Source organism: Stenella coeruleoalba (genome assembly GCF_951394435.1).
Source record: "Stenella coeruleoalba genome assembly, chromosome: 4".
In the NCBI taxonomy this organism is placed as follows: Eukaryota; Metazoa; Chordata; class Mammalia; order Artiodactyla; family Delphinidae; genus Stenella; species Stenella coeruleoalba.
Window position 1 is genome coordinate 123,134,106 of NC_137149.1, and position 19,494 is coordinate 123,153,599.

General features: G+C 39.7%; 1 protein-coding gene across 4 annotated transcripts in view; it reads left to right on the plus strand.

Annotated features, from left to right (window-relative positions):
* The window catches only part of NR3C2 (nuclear receptor subfamily 3 group C member 2), a 377,271-nt gene that overhangs the window by 244,653 nt on the left and 113,124 nt on the right, over nucleotides 1-19,494 (plus strand). For all 4 annotated transcript variants that reach the window (XM_079920738.1, XM_079920741.1, XM_079920740.1 and 1 more), the window contains exon 4: nucleotides 13,024-13,140. In XM_079920738.1, the coding sequence (XP_079776864.1) occupies nucleotides 13,024-13,140 (117 nt within the window). The remainder of the gene's footprint in view (nucleotides 1-13,023; nucleotides 13,141-19,494) is intronic.

The following is a 19,494-nucleotide window of genomic DNA, read 5'->3' on the forward strand; positions in this document are numbered from 1 at the left end:
CGACCAATCTTCTGAGTTTTTCCATTTTGTTAAGATATGCCTCAAAATATATTGTCTTTCATCCCAATAATAATGATAAAACACCAAGAGTAAAAACACCAATGAAAGTAACGATCCAGTGCTACTGTATCAAATGCCTCTGATCCAAGCTTTGCTTACTTTTCCCGAAATGGCAGTAAGTTTTGCTAAGAGCATCGTTGAGCTCTGCCCACCTTCCCATCTCCCCTCCTTGTGCTCCAGAGGCCTGGTGTCACTTTGAATAAGGTGGGTAAGAGTTTGAACTTGAGAGTTTAAGTAGTGAAGGGCCCTAGAAGGCCTTTCATCAGAAGGATGCGCTCATCAGATTTGTGATTCAGAAGGATCGCTGTGCAGGCTGTGTGGGAGATGGGGGCTCAGAGGAGCCCTAGGGGTCCAGTGGGTACCTCCTGGACCACTGACGGGTACAAAGTGGAGGCCAGCCCTGGGAAGCTCCCTTACATTCGTTTCAACCAGAGTAGCTCTTCTTTCCCTGTGTTAACAAGTTGAGGTCTGTGTGAGAGTTATTTTTTTTTATTTTATTTTATTTTTTTTGTGGTACGTGGGCCTCTCACTGTTGTGGCCTCTCCCACTGTGGAGCACAGGCTCCAGACACGCAGGCCCAGCGGCCATGGCTCACGGGCCCAGCCGCTCCACGGCATTTGGGATCTTCCCGGACCGGGGCACGAACCCGTGTCCCCTGCATCGGCAGGCAGACTCTCAACCACTGCGCCACCAGGGAAGCCCGAGAGTTAATTTTTTTAGAAAGCTTTTGAAGTTTAAGACTCCTTTGATTTAGAAATGGGGAAATAGTAGAGACAGGTAGACTCATTACAAGTCCATTGAGGTAATGAAGATAATAGGCAGTAATGTGTGATAACAGCAGTAACACGCGACAGTAGCAATACTACAGTGATAACAGCTACCATTCATTGGATCCTTACTGGAGGCCAGCGACTGTTCCAGTGCCCTGTGTGGTGTATTAATCTTCAGGGGAACTCATGAGGTAATTCATGATAGGCGCTCATGATAGGCATCTGGGGAATTCCCATTTAACAAAGGAGAAAACTGATGGGCAGAAAGGTTGAGTCACTTGTCTGAGGTCATATGAATAGTAAGCAAGAGTTCAAACTTCCTAATTTAGAAGTTTAACCAAGAGAGCCTGAAATAAGGGGAGAAGGTACTGGTGCCCATGGAGAGGATTCAAGAGAAACTTGGGGGAAGGGTCATCAGGATCTTGTGATCAACTGATTATAGAGGATGTCTGGGGTTGGGGTGTAAATCAGGGAAGATCAGGGGCTTCTAGTTGTGACTCCTGGTTGTAGCTTTAAGGACAAGGAACAGAGGCGGCTGCGTGTGTGGTGGGGATGTTAAGCTTGGTTTGAAGTGTCAGGCGTTCAGGTGGGGCATTCCGCAGGTACATGCCTGTGGGGGTCTGAAACCAGAAGGGAAGAGAGGGCTTAGGAGCTCCCGTGGCACTGGCAGCCCCTGCACATCCTCTGGTCACCAGAGTGCGGAGAAGCTGCTTGCCCTTCTCTGCACCCCTGCCTTCCTGGGCTTCCACCCACCAGACCAGTTGCTCACTGCACATGGAACTGTGTCTCTGCCTTTCCCTGTGCCCATCCTTGACTTGGGGTGCCTGTATGCCTGTCCTCTCCATGTTTCAAATCCACAACACTCTTCAAGGCTTACGTCAGATGCTTTCTTCCTCCATCAAGCCTTGTGCATCTCCCCATTCAGATATAATCACTTCCTCCTTTAAACTCACAAGAGTCCCATGTGATTTCTCTTAATCATTTAAATTTCCCCAGCCTTTAGAATGTTACGGTCTTAGAAGGAATGGACCATGTTCTGCCTCTTTATATCTTGCTTTAGACATCTTTGCTGAATGGAATTAAATCATGGTCTGGGAACTCATTTTAAATCACAGACATAAAACAAACTTATGGTTACCAAAGGGGAAAGGGGTCGGGGGAGGAATAAATTAGGAATTTGGGATTAACATATACACACTACTATATATAAAATAGATAACCAACAAGGACCTACTGTGTAGCATAGGGAACTATACCCAATATTGTAATAACCTATAAAGGAAAAGAATCTGAAAAAATAGATATATATATATATGTATGTATAAATGAATCGCTTTGCTGTACACCTGAAACTAACACAACATTGTAAATCAAGTCTACTTCAATAAAATCAATTAATCCCAGAACCTATTTTGCTTCTTTGCAAGGGTCTTTGGTCCTCAATCTGCTTGCCCCTAAGTATCTGCTACCCCCATCTGGCAGAATGGAATTCAGTCTCCCGGGTTCACCTTTCCTTCTGCCACTGAACATGTGTACCTACCGACTTTTAAGAGTTTGGATATTAAGGTGTAACCAAAAACAGACAGGGGAGATGAGGAACAATAATGCAGGGGAGTTATAACTTGCCAGCATCTTACACCACTCTTACAGTCTTGGACACTGGACACTGCTGTAGAATTCTTAGCTGAGTTGCAAACAGATCGGAGAGTCCTGGCTTTTTGTCCTGTGTTTACCTTAAAAGGATATAGTTCACCATTCTCACATCCTTACCAGCCTTTAGAAAAAGTTAAGGCTTGAAGATGAGATCAGAGCTGAGTAGTATTTGTCGTGTCTCAAGTGGACCCTTTTCATCTAGAAACCTTCTTAATTCAGTGGTCATAGTTGCTCCCACAGGAAAATCTTTACTCACTTATATGTAAGAGTTGACTGTGTTTGTTCTTTGGATTTTCTCATATTTTTTTTTTAAGACCTAACCAAATGAATGATGGATGATAACTATCACCTTTTTTTTTTTTTTTTTGAGTACCTCAGGCCAGGCTTTGTGCTTCTTGTTTATATATAATAGCAACCTACATTTAGCAACCTACAAAGTAGGCATTACTGTGTCCATATCATAGATCAGAAAGCTGAGGCTCAGAACCATTAAACAACTTGGCTGAGAATCTCATAGTTCCCTGTTGACTGAGGTAGGATTGGAGCCCAGGTGAATCTGGTTTCAAAATCGTGCCCTTCCTACTGTCTTCTCCCTACCGCCTTCCATGTTTCCACCTTTTCCATTCTAGCATTGTTGATGCTTTGAGGCAAGATCCATATGTCACCCGATCTGTATTTTCTCATTTGGGACCAGCCCAAGTAATTCAAAGTAATTGACAGTTTTAAAAGATAATTTGTATTGGGTTCAGTAACTTTTTAAAGAATGAAACTAACTTTAAACACTGAATTATTTGACAGTTAAAAGCAGTATCATAGCTGGAAAAAAATGATACTTTTGATTTGTTTTTTGTTTGTTTGTTTGTGGTACGCGGGCCTCTCACTGTTGTGGCCTCTCCCATTGCGGAGCACAGGCTCCGGACGCGCAGGCTCAGTGGCCATGGCTCACGGGCCTGGCCGCTCTGCGGCATGTGGGATCTTCCCGGACCGGGGCACGAACCCGTGTCCCCTGCATTGGCAGGCGGACTCTCAACCACTGCGCCACCAGGGAAGCCCTGATTTGTTTTTTTGTTTTTGAACTCAACTTTGGTTGTTTTGGGCTTTGGTTTTTTTAAGTCTATAGGCATTTCTCTTTTGATCAGAGTACTTGTGGTTTCCCTGCACATTAATTTTATACATGTACTAACTAATCCTCCTGGTACCCCATCCAAGTTTACTGTAACCTTGACAGCTTTCTATTTTCTTTCTTCCTTTTCTTCCTTTCTTCCTTTTCTCCAAAAAGCGACCACTACCTCAGGCAGGAGATGCGTTGAGCTAGTATACACAGATGGATGAGTGACTAGAGTTCCCTGAGCCCTGCTGGACAGATTTTCATTCTTAAACAAGATGCTTTTACATCTGAATGACTCTGTAATAGTTTTGATTTAAGGCAACCTAACCAACTTACGTGAAGGGTGATTCGGACCTTACAGGGGAAGTATTTAGTACTTTAGGACACCAAGAAGGTACAAACATCCTGCCTGGGATTCTGACCTTGGTTTAAGCTGTTTCTGCCTTTCTGCTGCTTCTTTGCAAATCCTCAGAGCTCTTTTTCTTAATTGGTGTGTGGGTAGAGGCGGGGATCTAAAAGGTATGGTGCTGGAGATGGGACAGAAATGATTTGTGTGTATGGGCCTTTAGTGAACCAGTTACTTAGGAGCCAGTAGGTCTTGTGTGAACATTCATGACTGCAGGCTTGTGTCTATATACAACATTCTGTATGAACATGTAAGTCCTGAGTTTCATACATGTAGTAGCAGCTCTGTGTCAAGCACGATGCTGTGTGTACCATACCTCTACTTGCTCAATTAGCTTGTAGACTAATTCTCCACAGTGTTTCCAGTGGAGTGCCTTAGTGCCTACAGATGGAGGCTCAGCCGTTTTGTACAAAAGTTTTATTTCAAAGGAATATTTTGGAATCTTTGTCATATCCCATTTATTTTAAGCTTTTATTTCTCTCCATGTTGTGGAATTGTGCATTTTTTTCTTTGGAGTATCTATCACAGTGCTTGCTACCAGCTAACTAGACAGAACTTACTCTATATTTTGATAAGGAAATACAATCAATTTGAAAATCGTGGGATATTTGCATTTACCCAATAAGGTTTTAAATTATTTAGTTTCTGATTTTTTGTACAGATTCTTGAGTATGTATGCATATTAGTGTACTGACATTGAGAAAGTGGGTTGTGGGTTTGGGGACTTAGGGGTGGAGTGGTCACTGGATTACATTCTTTATTAAAATAGCCCATAGATTTTTGGTTTTTTCCTAAAAAAAATGTATTAGGTACTGGTAGCTTCTCAATAATGTTTTGAAAAATTTAGCTATTTATGGAAAGAGGCCTCAACTTCATCCATTAAAATTAATTTGTCCCTAAAACAATAATGTAAATATTTTAATACTTCTGAGAGGAAGTAATATGGAGGCTGAATTTTGTGTTCTTATTTCCCCTTCATGGAGGTAGTCTTCAGTGAGGTTCCCCATATATTTCCAGCTCTTTGTCTTCTGGGCACAAGGTGAGATGACAGTTCCATCCTCCCTTGCAGTTAGGTGCGGGTCACTGGACTACATCTGAACAATGAAGAATGAGTTGCCCACTCTGGGCTGGAGCAGTACATTTCCTAAGTCAGATTCTATAGCTGCTCTGCCGTGAGACTCACAATACTCACTATGGTGGCTGCCCCATCAGCCTGGGGCCCAGGGTGAGAACACGTGGAACGGAATTCGCAGACTCTCTGCCGTTGCCTCATTAATATGTACCAAAACCCAACTTTTACCTTTGTTGATTTTTCTCTGTTGCCTTTTTCTTTTTCATTTCATTTCATTCACTATTATTTCACTCCTTCCATTTGCTTTGGGCTTAGTTTTTATTTTTTCTAGCTTCTTAAGGTAGAATCTTTGATCATCAATTTTAAACCCTTCTTCTTTTCTTATTGAAGTATATAAAGCTAAAAATTCTAAAAGTACTGCTTTAGATATGTTTGATATGTTGAGTTTTCATTATCATTCAGTTTGAAACCTTCAGTAATTTCCCTTGTTGATTTCTTCATTGACCCATAGAATTTTTGAAGTATGTTGCTTAATTTTCAAATATGGGGCTTTTTTAGATATCATTGTTATTAATTTCTCATTTAGTTCCTTTGTGGTCAGAAAATATATTGTACATTATTTCAATCCTTTTATTTAGAATTTTAGATTTGTATTAAAGCTCAGGATACAGTCTGTCTCAGTGAATATTTCATGTGCACCTGAAAAGAACATGTGTATTGTGCAGTTGTGTGACCTAACTGTTAATTAGGTCAAGGTTTCTGCTAATATTGTTCAAATCTTCTGTATCCTCACTAATTTTCTAGATAGTGATTGTTCTATCAGTTGCTGAGAGAGGGGTTTTTAAATCTCCAACTATGATTTTGGATTTGCATTTTTTCCCCCTAGTTCTGACTAATTTTTAGTTGATGAATTTTGAAGCTCTACTATTAGGTGCATTGATATTTAGGGCTGTTATATCCTAATTTAATAATTATGAAGTGATAGTCTTTATCTTTTGTGACAGGTTTTCTCTTGAAGTCTACTTTATCTGACTTTAATGTAGCCACATCATCTTGCTTATGCTTGCATTTTTTTATTGCATATATTTTTCCATCTTTTAGCCTCCACCCTGTCTGTGCCTTTATATTTAAAATGCATCATAACACACACTTGGGTCTTGCCTTTTTGAAATCCAGTCTGCCATCTTTGACTTTTAACTGGAGTGTTTACACCATTTATATTTAGTGTAAATATTGCTGTACTTGAATTTATATCTCTTATCTTGACGTTCGTTTTCTTTTTGTTTCCGCTTTTATTTGTTCCCCCATTTTTCCCTTTCTGTCCTTTCTGGGTTGAATATTTTTTTAGTATGCCATTTTATATCTTTATTGTCCCGTGAGCTACACTTAGTGTTATTATTCTAGTGGTTGCTTCATGGTAGTATTTCTCAAACATTATTGTGCAACAGAATCACCTGAAGGGTTATATAAAACACAGATTTCTAGGCCCTGCTCCAAAGTTTCTGAGTTAGTAGGTCTGGAATTAGGCCTGTGGATTTAAATTTCTGTTAAATTCTTAGGTGATGCTGATGCTGCTTGGCAAGGGACCATACTTTGAGAACCATTGCTTGAGGGATTACAGAATATACTCTTAACTTACCATAGTCTACCCTGAATAATTTATACCATTTCAAGTGTAATGTAAGAAGTTTATAGCAGTAAAATTCCATTTATATCTCTTCCTATCCTTTGTGCTATGTTTTTAGGTATTTTACTTATACACATTTTATTTTTTTATAAATCCCATAATACATTTTTTATTTTGCTTTAAATAGTAATTTGACTTTTGAAGAATTTAAGAAAAGAAAGAAAATTTCTTTAAAATTTTACTCTCTGTTCATCATTTCTAATTCTTTTCTTTGATGTACATCCGTATTTCTCTCTGGTATCATTTCCCTTCAGCATAAAGGACTTCCTTTTTTTTTCTTATGTGATTCTACTACCAACAAATTCTTTTACCTTTAGTTTATCCAAAAATGTCTTTATTTTACCTTCATTTTGAGAAATGTTTCCATTGGTTATTCTGAGTTTAAAGGTATTATATTTTGTCTTCTGGCCTCACTTATTACTCTTATCCTTGTTCCCCTTAATGCGATGTAATTTTGTCATTGTTGTTCTGGATGCTTTTAAGAATCTTTATATTTTCTTCCGGCAATTTAACCGTGTTGTGCCATAGTGATTTTCTTTATCTCTTGGGGCATTTGCTAAGCTTTCTAAATTTGTAGGATGTTGTTTTAGTCAAATTTGGAAATTTTTATATATATTTTTCTGACCTATTATCTCTCTCCTTCTGGAACTCCAGCTACACATACATTAAATTACTTAATGTTGTCCTATAGGCCCCTGATGCCTTTTCCTTTTATCTTTTTTTTTTTGTTTTTAAATTTTATTTATTTATTTATTTATTTATTTATTTATTTATGGCTGTGTTGGGTCTTCTCTTTTGTGCGAGGGCTTTCTCTAGTTGGGGCAAGCGGGGCCACTCTTCATCGCGGTGCACGGGCCTCTCACTATCGCAGCCTCTCTTGTTGCGGAGCACAGGCTCCAGACACACAGGCTCAGTAATTGTGGCTTACAGGCCTAGCTGCTCCACGGCATGTGGGATCTTCCCAAACCAGGGCTTGAACCCATGTCCCCTGCATTGGCAGGCAGATTCTCAATCACTGTGCCACCAGGGAAGCCCTCCTTTTATCTTTTGATGTTTTCTCTTTGTGCTTTAGTTTTTATATCTCTGTTTCTTTAATTTCACTGATTTTTTTTGTTAGTGTCCAATATATTGTTAATTTCAACCAAAAATATCTTAGATATTATTTTGTAGTTCTTTAATTTCCATTTGTGTTTGTTTTTTATCGTTTCCAAATCTCTTCTGAGAGTCTCTATTTCTTTAACCCTTTTATTCATATTTTCTTGTATAGTCTAACAAGTATAGTCTATTTAAAAATCTTTATCTGGTAATTTCAACCTCTGGGTCATTTGTGAGTCTGTTGCTAGTGACTTTTTCTATTGACTCTGGTTTGCATTTCTCTAGTAATTATTATTGTATTCTAGACATCCTGGAGACTCCAGATTCTGTTATATTTTTCTGAAGAATATTGAGTTTTGTTCTGTAATCAATTAAATTACTGACAACTCACTTTGAACTTATGGGGCCTCTGCTGTATGCTTTTTTAGGGTAGGTCTGTTTTGGTTGTGCCTTTAACCCTAAGGTGAATGCCTTAATCCTAGGATACAGTATTTGCTCCAAAGGCAGGGACCTTCTACAATTTCAGTGGAAAGCCTGAGGTATTGATTGTGTCCTTCTGATTTAGTGGGATTCAAACTCTGTCACCCTGTGATTAGTAATAGCTGAAATACCTGCTCAGCCTCTTTCAAGCCTTAAATTGTTTCACCCCTGGATTCTCACTCTTTGGAGTCTCCTGCTCAGTTCACAGGTCAGCCAAAAATTTGAGGGGAGTTAATATGTCCACCCCTCCTTTCCAGAATATCTATCCTTCTTCAATTTTTAGCTGTTCTAAAAGTCCCACAGTCTGTTCTCTGTCTTCTCAGGCCGGTAGGACTGAAGATGTTGCAGCGTTTCCATCCAGCCTCCACTGAAGGGTGTAAGAGTCTAAGGCCCTTGGGAAAAAAAGCCGTTCAAACATGAATCATGTCTAGGGTGGTTCTCTTTTTTCAAGAGTCAGTTTTCCTCCAGCCTCTCCTTTCTTTTGGTTTCTCCCCAGTGCCTTCAAATATTTCCCCCCCTTTTGTGGACAGTTTATAATTGTTTTTTGTAGGAGGCTTATCTGATTCAAGCTATTCTGCCACTACTAGAACTGGTATTCTTCCCCAAATGGACATATAAGTGGAATGAGAAATAAATCTTTGTTTCCTCTACCACCGACATTTTTTTTTTTAATCCACAGGATTATTCCGGTGACTATATGTTCTGATTAATATATAACTATTAACTTGCAAAGAGGCCGTCTCTGAGAACTTCCAAGTAGATTGTTAGTAGTGTTCCCTACTTCCATTCTACCTATCTAGGACATGACCTTCAGATTAATGTTTCTAAAATACGGCTCTGGACTTCACATCCTGTAAGCAGGAGTCTCATCACCAGCTTGTTATTCAGAGCCTCCACTGTCTGGTCCCCGGCATTCTGGTTGTCTGCCCTATTAATATAGTACTAATGTTATAGTAGAAAATTACTTACCCTCAAAAGCCTGGGGTATGACTTATTCTGAATTAGCTATTTTTACACTAGGAGAGCACAGTATTTAAAAAAAGACATGGGGCTACCCTGGTGGTGCAGTGGTTGAGAGTCCGCCTGCCGATGCAGGGGACGCGGGTTCGTGCCCCGGTCCGGGAAGATCCCACATGCCACGGAGCGGCAGAGCCCGTGAGCCATGGCCACTGAGGCTGCGCATCCGGAGCCTGTGCTCCGCAATGGGAGAGGCCACAACAGTGAGAGGCCCGCGTACCGCAAAAAAAATAAAAATAAAAAAAATAAAAAAGGACATGATCAAAAGTTTTTAAAATCTTCTAAATGCATTCTCTTGTTTTCATTGCGGTTTTTTGGTGGTTGTTTGTTTTTCAATATAGATTAAGGGATGGGACACACATTACCTGTTTGTGTAGGTGCAGTTCAAGTCTTTCATGTTTACACAATTAAAAATATAAGTGACAGATAATTGTCTGAAAACTAGTAACACATGCCCACAGCTGTCCCTTAAGCTCTCCATCCTGCTTGTGGAAGATGAATCAGTGGCTGCAACCTCGCTGACTGATAGAAACCAGGTATACTATTTCATATATTGTACCTAGAAGGAAATTTTTTGCAGCTGTTATAGTAACTTGAATTTTTTAAAGGTGCTTACTAAAGAGAAATCCTCATAAAACAATCCCAGCTTTTAGAAGTCTGTTTTTGAACACCCAGAAAAGAAAGTTTTCTAGTGTGTGCATTAGACAGTGACCATTTCTTATGCATTCTTGTATGCCTGCGACTAAGAGGCTGTCACATTTTATTGTAGATTACCAGAAACGGAAAGAACCATAGGCTACCCCAACCCCTGATGCAAATGTTTTGTGGCCTTGCACACATAGTAGGTTCCCAGTAAATAATTGTTGAATTGAAACCAATTAAAGTTACATTTAGTTGTTTCTTTAGACATTACATTTTATTCAATTCAGTGTGAATTATAGCTGAAATCTTTGGTTTTGTATTTAATTTCACACCATGATAGAAGGAAGACACATAATGCTGGTTGCCAATGCAAATACTGGGTGATAGAGTATGCCTCATTCAAAGAACGTTCCTTTGCTTGTTGTTTCCAAAGAGCAGTTTCAGCATCCTGTTGGACCACCAGTAAATTATATTGCAAATTGATGTTTACACAAACCTCTGGCCTTAAGACCCAGCAACATTGTCAGACTTACTGAATTCTGCTTCCAATTCCACCCTTTGGGGAAGTTACTTTACCAGTTCTAACGTGAGTTTCTTCTTGTGAAGAATAGGAATAATCATCGCCTTACCTGTGTCATAGGGTTGTTGTAAGGCTTAAATAAAATAGTGCTATAATAGGGCCTTGAAGTTTTATTTTTAAAGTGGTAACTTCTTAAGATATTGTGCAGCAACATGAAATGTTATATTAATCGGTTATAGTCTTTACCGTGGGTATCGATTGCCTTTGTGTAATTACCTACACCTACTTATATTCGCTAAGAGCCTTCCATTTTTTAAAAAGTCATTAGATTATTATAATGGTGGAGTTTCATTTCTTCACTTTGATAGATTTCCCTATTCTATTACTGTTGTTTTATTGTGATCATCATTACTAATATTTACCATAATGTTACTGAGAATGAGCTATAGATTAAATTATTTTAATACCATTGGGCAGTACACATTATTTTTATTGAGTATTTGCTGTAATTTACTTAGTAATTCTCAACGAAGGGAGTGTGATGGTACTAGGCTGAAGGGAGGGCTTTAGAGCCTGTTCCCTGTTTTACAGTCATCGGTGAGACACCCTCTGCTTTTCTGCATGTTTTCAATGACCCCATGACTCAGTCCTCAGACCTCTTCCCTTTCCAGTTTCCATATGATCTCATCCAGTCTCACGGCTTAAAATAATGACCACAAGCTGATTACATCTCCAGCACAGACCTCTCCCGAACTCCAGACCTGTGTGTCTAACCAACCCGCAGGCACTTCCATTTAGATACACCTCAAGTGTCTCAAAGTTAGCATGTCCGATACTGAGCCAGGGTAGTTCCCCGTAAGCCATGTGCTCCTACTGTCTTCCTCATTTTAATTTACGGCAGTTCCATTTTTCTAATTGTTCCACCCAAGAATCTTAATGCCTCTTTAGCTCCCCTTTTTCTCAGATCTGTCAGCAAATTCTAGCAGCTCTACCTTCAGAATGCCTCTAGAACCTGACCACTTTTCATCACCAACCCACCATCATCTTCCCCTGGATTATAGGGACAGCCTGCTACCCCAGTCCCCCTGCTTCTGTCCTCGGTCCACTGCAGTCGGTTTTCTATACAGCGGCCAGAGCCATGGCTTTTCAGCTAAAAGCCCTCTAGGCCCATGGTTTCCCATCCACTCCAAGTCTTGAACATGATCTATAAGGCCTTACATGATCTGAGTCACGTTGGCCCTTTTTCCTCATCTCCTCTTACTGTTCACTCATTCTTTCCATCTTTCATCCTTGGCTGTTCCCTAAACATGCCAGGTTTCCTCCCCACCCCTGCCCTCCCTCATTTGCTTTTCCCTCTGCTCTACTCTGTTTTCTCCCCAAGATGTCAACATAGTTAGCGCCTTCCTTTTCTTCAGAGCTTTATTTTAAAGTCGCCTTCCAGCGAGGCTTCCCCTGCATTCTTTCTAAACTATCAACACCCTCCTCACCCCCACCATGTCCTGTGCCCTTCCCTTCATTTTTCTCCCGAGCATCTATTACTGTCCAGCACTTGTACATTTTACCTACTTACCTTGTCTGTTGACTGTCTCCCCCTCACGGTAGGGTCACGAGAACAGGAACTTTTGTCTGTCTTATTCACTGCTGTTTCCGCAGTGTGTCTAATACTGCCTGATCCCTAGTGGAGGTTCAGTAGATATTTTCTATTTATTGGAATACATAAATGAATAATAGAGCTAGGGTCCAGTTTTGCATTTTGCCGGTGGATGCCGCTCCCCAAGCATATTCCGCATCTGAATTATTTTGGTGCCAGTTTGGCATGCAAAATGAAATCATTCTACATTTCTGGTTGTATACTTTGCAAGTCTTCCAGTTGAAATGACATGTGTAAATGTGGATAGGCAGAGGAGCTTAAACAGCTACAGCAGTTGGGAGTTTGGGGTTAGCAGATGTAAACTATTATATATAGGTTGGATAAACAACAAGGTCCTACTGTACAGCACAGGGAACTATATTTAATATCCTGGGATAAACCATAATGGAAAAGAATATGAAAAGGAATGTATATGTATGTATAACTGAATCACTTTGCCATACAACTGAAATGAACACAACATTGCAAATCAACTATACTTCAATAAAATAAAAAAAAAACAACACCCTGCAGCGGGGCCTTTGTTTAGATTGGTGCTGGGTGATGGCTGAATGAAATGTGCACCATCTCCTGAAAGGGTGCATGCCCAGAAATTCAAACAGTGAGGAGTGCAGCTTTACTTCTATGGGAACCTATTAGAAATAAACATTAAGCTTATCATCTGTAACCTAAAGTCTCAGCTGTGTTAAACTGACCATTTCTGTACCTATATTATTCGCAAATCATGTTTCCCTTCTACTTTTTTGAAGAAGAGATTTCAAGGCAGGAAAGAGGATGTTTCATTACCTGATTGTACATATTAGTACTTTATATTAATATAATAGTCTTTATTGTAACAACTGTTCTTTATTATTTTATTCAGGGCAACACAACTATTTATGTGCTGGAAGAAATGATTGCATAATTGATAAGATTCGACGGAAGAATTGTCCTGCCTGCAGACTTCAGAAGTGTCTTCAAGCTGGAATGAATTTAGGAGGTAAGTTTCGTAGTTTTAGTTCAGTAAGAGTTGTTAAGATGGCTATCACACCACTAGGCTCTATACTCCCAAAATTGAAGATGAAGCTAACATGAAGCAAAGATTTCTAAAAATCGAGTAAGTTCTACATTTATGCTAAAACATTTCAGGAGCAAAATATTTCTTAGAAGAAGGAGTTGAAAACAAGTCTGCTATGTGGCTGTGGTCCTCTTGAGTTTGCTAAGGTTTCAAGAACTGGGTGCATAACCAAAACAAAAATGAATGATATTTTACATAAAACTATAGCTAACAGTTTTTATTACTGTGTCTGTTTAGAAATAAGACCTATAAGTGATAACATTAACCAGATAGGAATATATTCCTGACTCTAGGAGTAAATGTAATAAAGGAAGACCTATATGAAAAAAAAAAAGCCAAAAAACCCAAAAAAACAAAACTTTAAAAATGTTACAGGAGCTCACCAAAAGAGCGGGGCAGGTAAAGACTTGAACCAAACACAAAAGTAGACAACGTCCCTGGGTGGGGAGATTCAACGTCTTGAAGGTATCAGTTTTCTCTAAGTTATTTTATGAATATAACACAAGCCCAACAGAAATACCACTTGGTGATTCTAAGTTCCTAAAGAACAGCCAGCAAAATTCTGGAAAAGGTAAATAATAGGGACAACTAGCTCTGCCACACAGCAAAGCATATGACACAGCTACCGTAGTTAAAATGGTCTGTGTATTTGTTTATGGAGGGTCCGATCAACAGAAAGTCAAGAAATAGATTCAAATAATATGAGAATTTTGTATATAATAAAGTTGGCATTTCAAATCAGTGGGGAAAGGATAGGTTATTCGATAGAAATTATTGTGACAACTGCGAAGCCATCTGGAAAACAAGAAAGTTGAATCCAAACTCCTATGATCCTCCAAAATGAATTCTGCTATCACAGAAGTACTAAAGGAAAACATGGATATTTTTATATTCTGCAAGTGGAGTATTTCATACTTTTTGAGTATTAAATAAACCCAGAAGCTATAAGAGAAAAGAATGGAGGAAATCAATACTACTTACAAATCAAATATTACTGCAAAGGCAAATAATAAAAAACTGGGGGAAAATACTTGCAGCTTATAGACAAAGGGTTTATTTCTTGTGCTTGTCTAATTCCATAAGAAAAAGAAACCAACTCATTAGAAAAATGAGAATGAAAAGAATAGGAATGTGAACAAAATATAGGGAAAAGAATAATAAAAGAAATACAATTGGTTCTTGAAACACATGAAAAGAGTCTCAATCTAATCCTAATAAGGGAAATGCAAATTTAAAATATGAGATACAATTTCTTGCAAATGGCAAAGATAAAACATTTTTATGATATATTGTTTGATGAGTATAGAAATAAAAGTAAAACCCAGTGTTGATCTCCTGCATTTTAGGTGGAAGTAGAAATTGATATAACCTCTATGGAGAGCAGTTCAGCTATTTCAATAAAATGTTAAAAGGCACAAGGCCTTTGACTCACCAATTCCACTTTTAAGAATTTATCCTAAGTATATTCTGGCAATGTAAGAAATGAGATATGCATAAGATGTTCATTGTAGCCTTGTTAAATATCAGACACACATTAAATATTTATCTGTTCAGAACTGATGAAATAAATTATAGAATACTCTCAGACACTAATAAGAATAAAAGGGGCTTTATACGGACTGATTTCCAAAATACTGTTTAGTGAAAAAAATCAGGTTGCAAAATAGTATGTTTTGTATACTACAAGTTGTATATCTGCTTTCAGAAAAGAATATATATTGTATAGAGCATTTCTGGAATGATATGCAAGAAACTAGTCATGGTGGTGGCCTCAGTAGAAAGGACTGGGTAGCTGGGAGACAAGGATAGGAAGGAAAATTAATTGTCACTGTATATTCTTCTGTGCCTTTGAACTTCATATTGGACCAATGCGTGTATTGTGTACACAAGTTACCTATTTAAAAGAAAGAAAGTAATTCGAAAAAGAAACACAAAGAGATTTCACTCTTTGCTTTGATGAAAGCACCAACTGCCTGACTAGTCAGGACTAGGGAGGAACATGGCTGCCTGCAGAACAGAGCAGCTCTTGGGAATCAAGAGGTGGCTGAGCTGTGGCCATGTGGCACTGCTCCTATGAGAGCATCCTGGGTGCCTTGAACTCAGCCAGAGCAGCCCATGCTGGTCCAGAGGGCGGGCTGTGGAGCCACACTGCCTGGGTGAGAACCCTTGTTCTGCCACTTCCTGAACTTGTAACCTCAGAGGCAGGTTACACCTTTCCATGTCCCTGTTTCCTTCAGCTTGTGCCTACCTCCTAGGCTGTGGAGAACAGTAAATGCGTCAGGGTACAGTGAAAAAAAGTCAGTACCTGTACACGTTGGTGGTGTGGTGGGTGGTGGAAACTCTCACTGCAGATTCCATGACAGTTGCACACATGATCTGAGGGACACGATTGCCCCACATGTTGGTGATGGTGAACCTCAGTTGCCCAGAAAAGTTAAGCTGCTTGCCCTAAGATGCCACAGCCAGTGAGATGCTGGAGCTAGATCTGGATCTCTGGACCCCGGGTCTGGAGGTTCTGGTGTGCCACACTGCTTCCTTGTTCTAACGTCCAAATCAGCGCAGATGTGGCACAAAAGAGCGCCTTCTGAAGCATGTGCGCGAGGATCGGGCCAGATGAATAATTTAAAATCTAAATGGCACAGTGGTACAGCCGTTGGTCATAAAATGAACTCTGAATCAGTTTTGTAAAATCTACCATCTGAATTTAAACACACACACTGCTGAGGTATATTTTAAAGTATTTCTGTGCAATTTTTGTATAGCTTTACAAATCTTATATATTTACATATACTATGTAAATATTACTATAAATACTGTATGATCACACTTTATAAAATGTCATTACTATCAGTTACTATAAAATACTAATGAAGTAGCCATACTTATAGTTCCTACCTCATAGGGTTGTGTTGAGTCCATACATAACCTTCAGAACAGAGTTCCTCAACCTCTGCACTGTTGACATTTGGGGCCAGATAGGTCTTTGCTGTGGGACCGTCCTGTGTGTTGTAGGATGTTTATCAGCATTCCTTGTCTCTACCTATTAGATGTCAGTAGCTGTCCCTTTACCCCCAGTGTGACAACCAAAAATGTTTCTAGGCTTCCCTGGTGGCACAGTGGTTAAGAGTCCTCCTGCCATTGCAGGGGACATGGGTTCGAGCCCTGGGCTGGGAAGATCCCACATGCTGTGGAGCAACTAAGCCCATGCACCACAATACTGAGCCTGTGTTCTAGAGCCCGTGAGCCACAACTACTGAGCCCATGTGCCACAACTAGTGAAGTCCACACACCTAGAGCCCATGCTCCGCAACAAGAGAACCCACCACAGTGAGACGCCCACACATCACACCAAAGAGTAGCCCCCGCTCACCGCAACTAGAGAAAGCCCACGCAGCAATGAAGACCCAACACAGCCAAAAATAAATAAATTTAAAAAAATGTTTCTAAACTTTGCTAAGTATGCCCTGGGTGGCATTGAGACCCACTAGTTTAGCAATAAGAGTAAATAATTGTAAGCGCTATTTAACTGTGAGATATTTTCTGCTGGAATAGACATTCCATCAGGGGAGGAATTTTGGTCTCTTTGTTCGTTGTTTTATCTCCAGTAACTAGAACAGTGCCTGGCACCAAGTAGGTGTTCAATAGTTGTTTGTTGAGTGAATGCATGATTAATTGGCATTTTTAAGGGTTCTGTGTGCTGAGAATTCAGCTAAGCCCTCTATATATGTGTCGTGTCTTCTAAATATCACATGACACCATGTGATACATACTGTTAACCTGTCCATTTTAAACGTGAGTTCATGGAGGCCCAGAGAGGTTAAAGAACTGGCCCAAGGCCACAGCGCCGGGTAGTGGCAGAGCCAGAACTGAGATCTCTGTTCCTGGCACCAAAGCACACACCCAGCATCACTCTTCTGTATGAAACGGGTCCACTGTTTATAGATTGACATTTTAAAAATAGCTCAGATTATCTATTAATGGCAGCTGTGGCACCAGGTTTCTTTCTTGTGTCTGTGATGGTCTGTAAGTGAGGCCTGGCACAGTAGTACATGATACAGAATCCACATGCTTTGTTGCTGGTTTCTAGGTATGCAGGGTAGGTTTTATGGATTTCGGTAAAACATTATACTAGAGAAAAAGCTTACCTTGAATCTTGAGGTCATTGAAAACTGAGTCAAAAATGGGCAGGTAGGCACACCGGTCAGAATGGCCATCATCAAAAAATCTACAAACAATAAATGCTGGAGAGGGTGTGGAGAAAAGGGAACCCTCTTGCATTGTTGGTGGGAATGTAAATTGATACAGCCACTATGGGGAACAGTATGGAGGTTCCTTAAAAAACTAAAAATAGAACTACCATACAACCCAGCAATCCCACTACTGGGTATATACCCTGAGAAAACCATAATTCAAAAAGAAGCATGTACCAAAATGTTCATTGCAGCTCTATTTACAATAGCCAGGACATGGAAGCAATCTAAGTGTCCATCAACAGATGAATGGATAAAGAAGATGTGGCGCATATATACAATGGAATATTACTCAGCCATAAAAAGAAACGAAATTGAGTTATTTGTAGTGAGGTGGATTGACCTAGAATCTGTCATACAGAGTGAAGTAAGCCAGAAAGAGAAAAACAAATACCGTATGCTAACACATATATATGGAATCTAGGGGGGAAAAAATGGTCACGAAGAACCTAGGGGCAGGACAGGAATAAACATGCAGACCTACTAGAGAATGGACTTGAGGACACGGGGAGAGGGAAGGGTAAGCTGTGACAAAGTGAGAGAGAGGCATGGACATATATACACTACCAAATGTAAAATAGATAGCTAGTGGGAAGCAGCCGCATAGCACAGGGAGATCAGCTCAGTGGTCTGTGACCACCTAGAGGGGTGGGATAGGGAGGGTGAGAGGGAGGGAGATGCAAGAGGGAAGAGATATGGGGATATATGTATATGTATAACTGCTTCACTTTGTTATAAAGCAGAAACTAACACACATTGTAAAGCAATTATACTCCAATAAAGATGTTAAAAAAATGGGCAGAGTAGAAATCAATATTTATAAAAGCAGCATTTTCTTTAGGTTCAAGTTATACTTTAACTACTTCTGGTTCCTGGATTAAGTAATTCACTTTTACTAAGTGTCCACTTGTGGTAACATACATTGCCATTTTTCTTTTATAATTTATTTTGAAACCTCGTTTTCCGTTTCAATTTGGGCAAAAAGAAATGCAAGCAATTTTATTATATTAAAAGAGATAATATGAAGTTTAACCTTTTAATGTGAAGCAATTTTTTAAATGAAATATGTGACTTAAATTAAACCCTTTTTATGCATGTTCCAATCTCACCCCTGTTTTCCTAGCAAAGCAGGTCTGCAGTCTCTTTTTCTTCACCCTTCTTTCCTGTTACCTTTCTTGGGGGATACAGCAGATGCAACCCTGTACTTGAAAGACATTTTCTGTTAGTGAATGGTCATGACTCTGGGAGCAAAATTAGTCATCTGCCTTCTAAGGACATCAGGAATTCAGAATACTTTAGAATATTTTTTTTCCTATCCTGTCAGCTGGTTAGCATGTAATCCTAACCATGTCCCCAAACTAGTCTCTCCCTTAGAAAGTGGAAGGAAGAAGAATGAGTAGGTTTATATTTATCAGAAACCAAAGCCATAAAACGTGCCTCTTCCCTTTTCTCTAGATCCACTCCCTTCCTCTTCCTACACGTGCTATCCCTTTTCTTTAAAATCCTGCTGAGCTTTAGGGCGCATGCAAAGTAAAATAGAGCAGAAGATGTGAGAATGTCAACAGAGAAATTAAAAGGAAAATAACAGTTCTTTGGCCCCAGGCTGGGCCCACCACTCTGCAATAGCCCCTAATAATAGATCTCAAAGAGGCATGGTTTTATTTACATGAGAATGTACTGCTTTGCATAGCCTCCTCCAAAGGAATTCATCACTTTGGTTTTACTGCCAGTGATCTGAAGAGGATGATCTATGTGTGTCTTTTAGAGCTGCTCCTAAAATATAAAGCACAGCGTCAAGGCTATGTGGACCTCATATCAAGAATGAGTCCTTTGGGGCGTTTCTAGCTCGACTGTACTCTGGCCATAGAATATAGAGAGGATCTTAGAGGTTTTTCTTTCCCACTCCTCCCACTCACAGATGAGGAACTTGGAAGCCAAGATGCTATCATCAGAAACTTGAGAAATGCAACCTAAAGATTCTAATACAGTTGTCTTTCCTCTTTTCCAAGCCACCCCCCTGATTCAT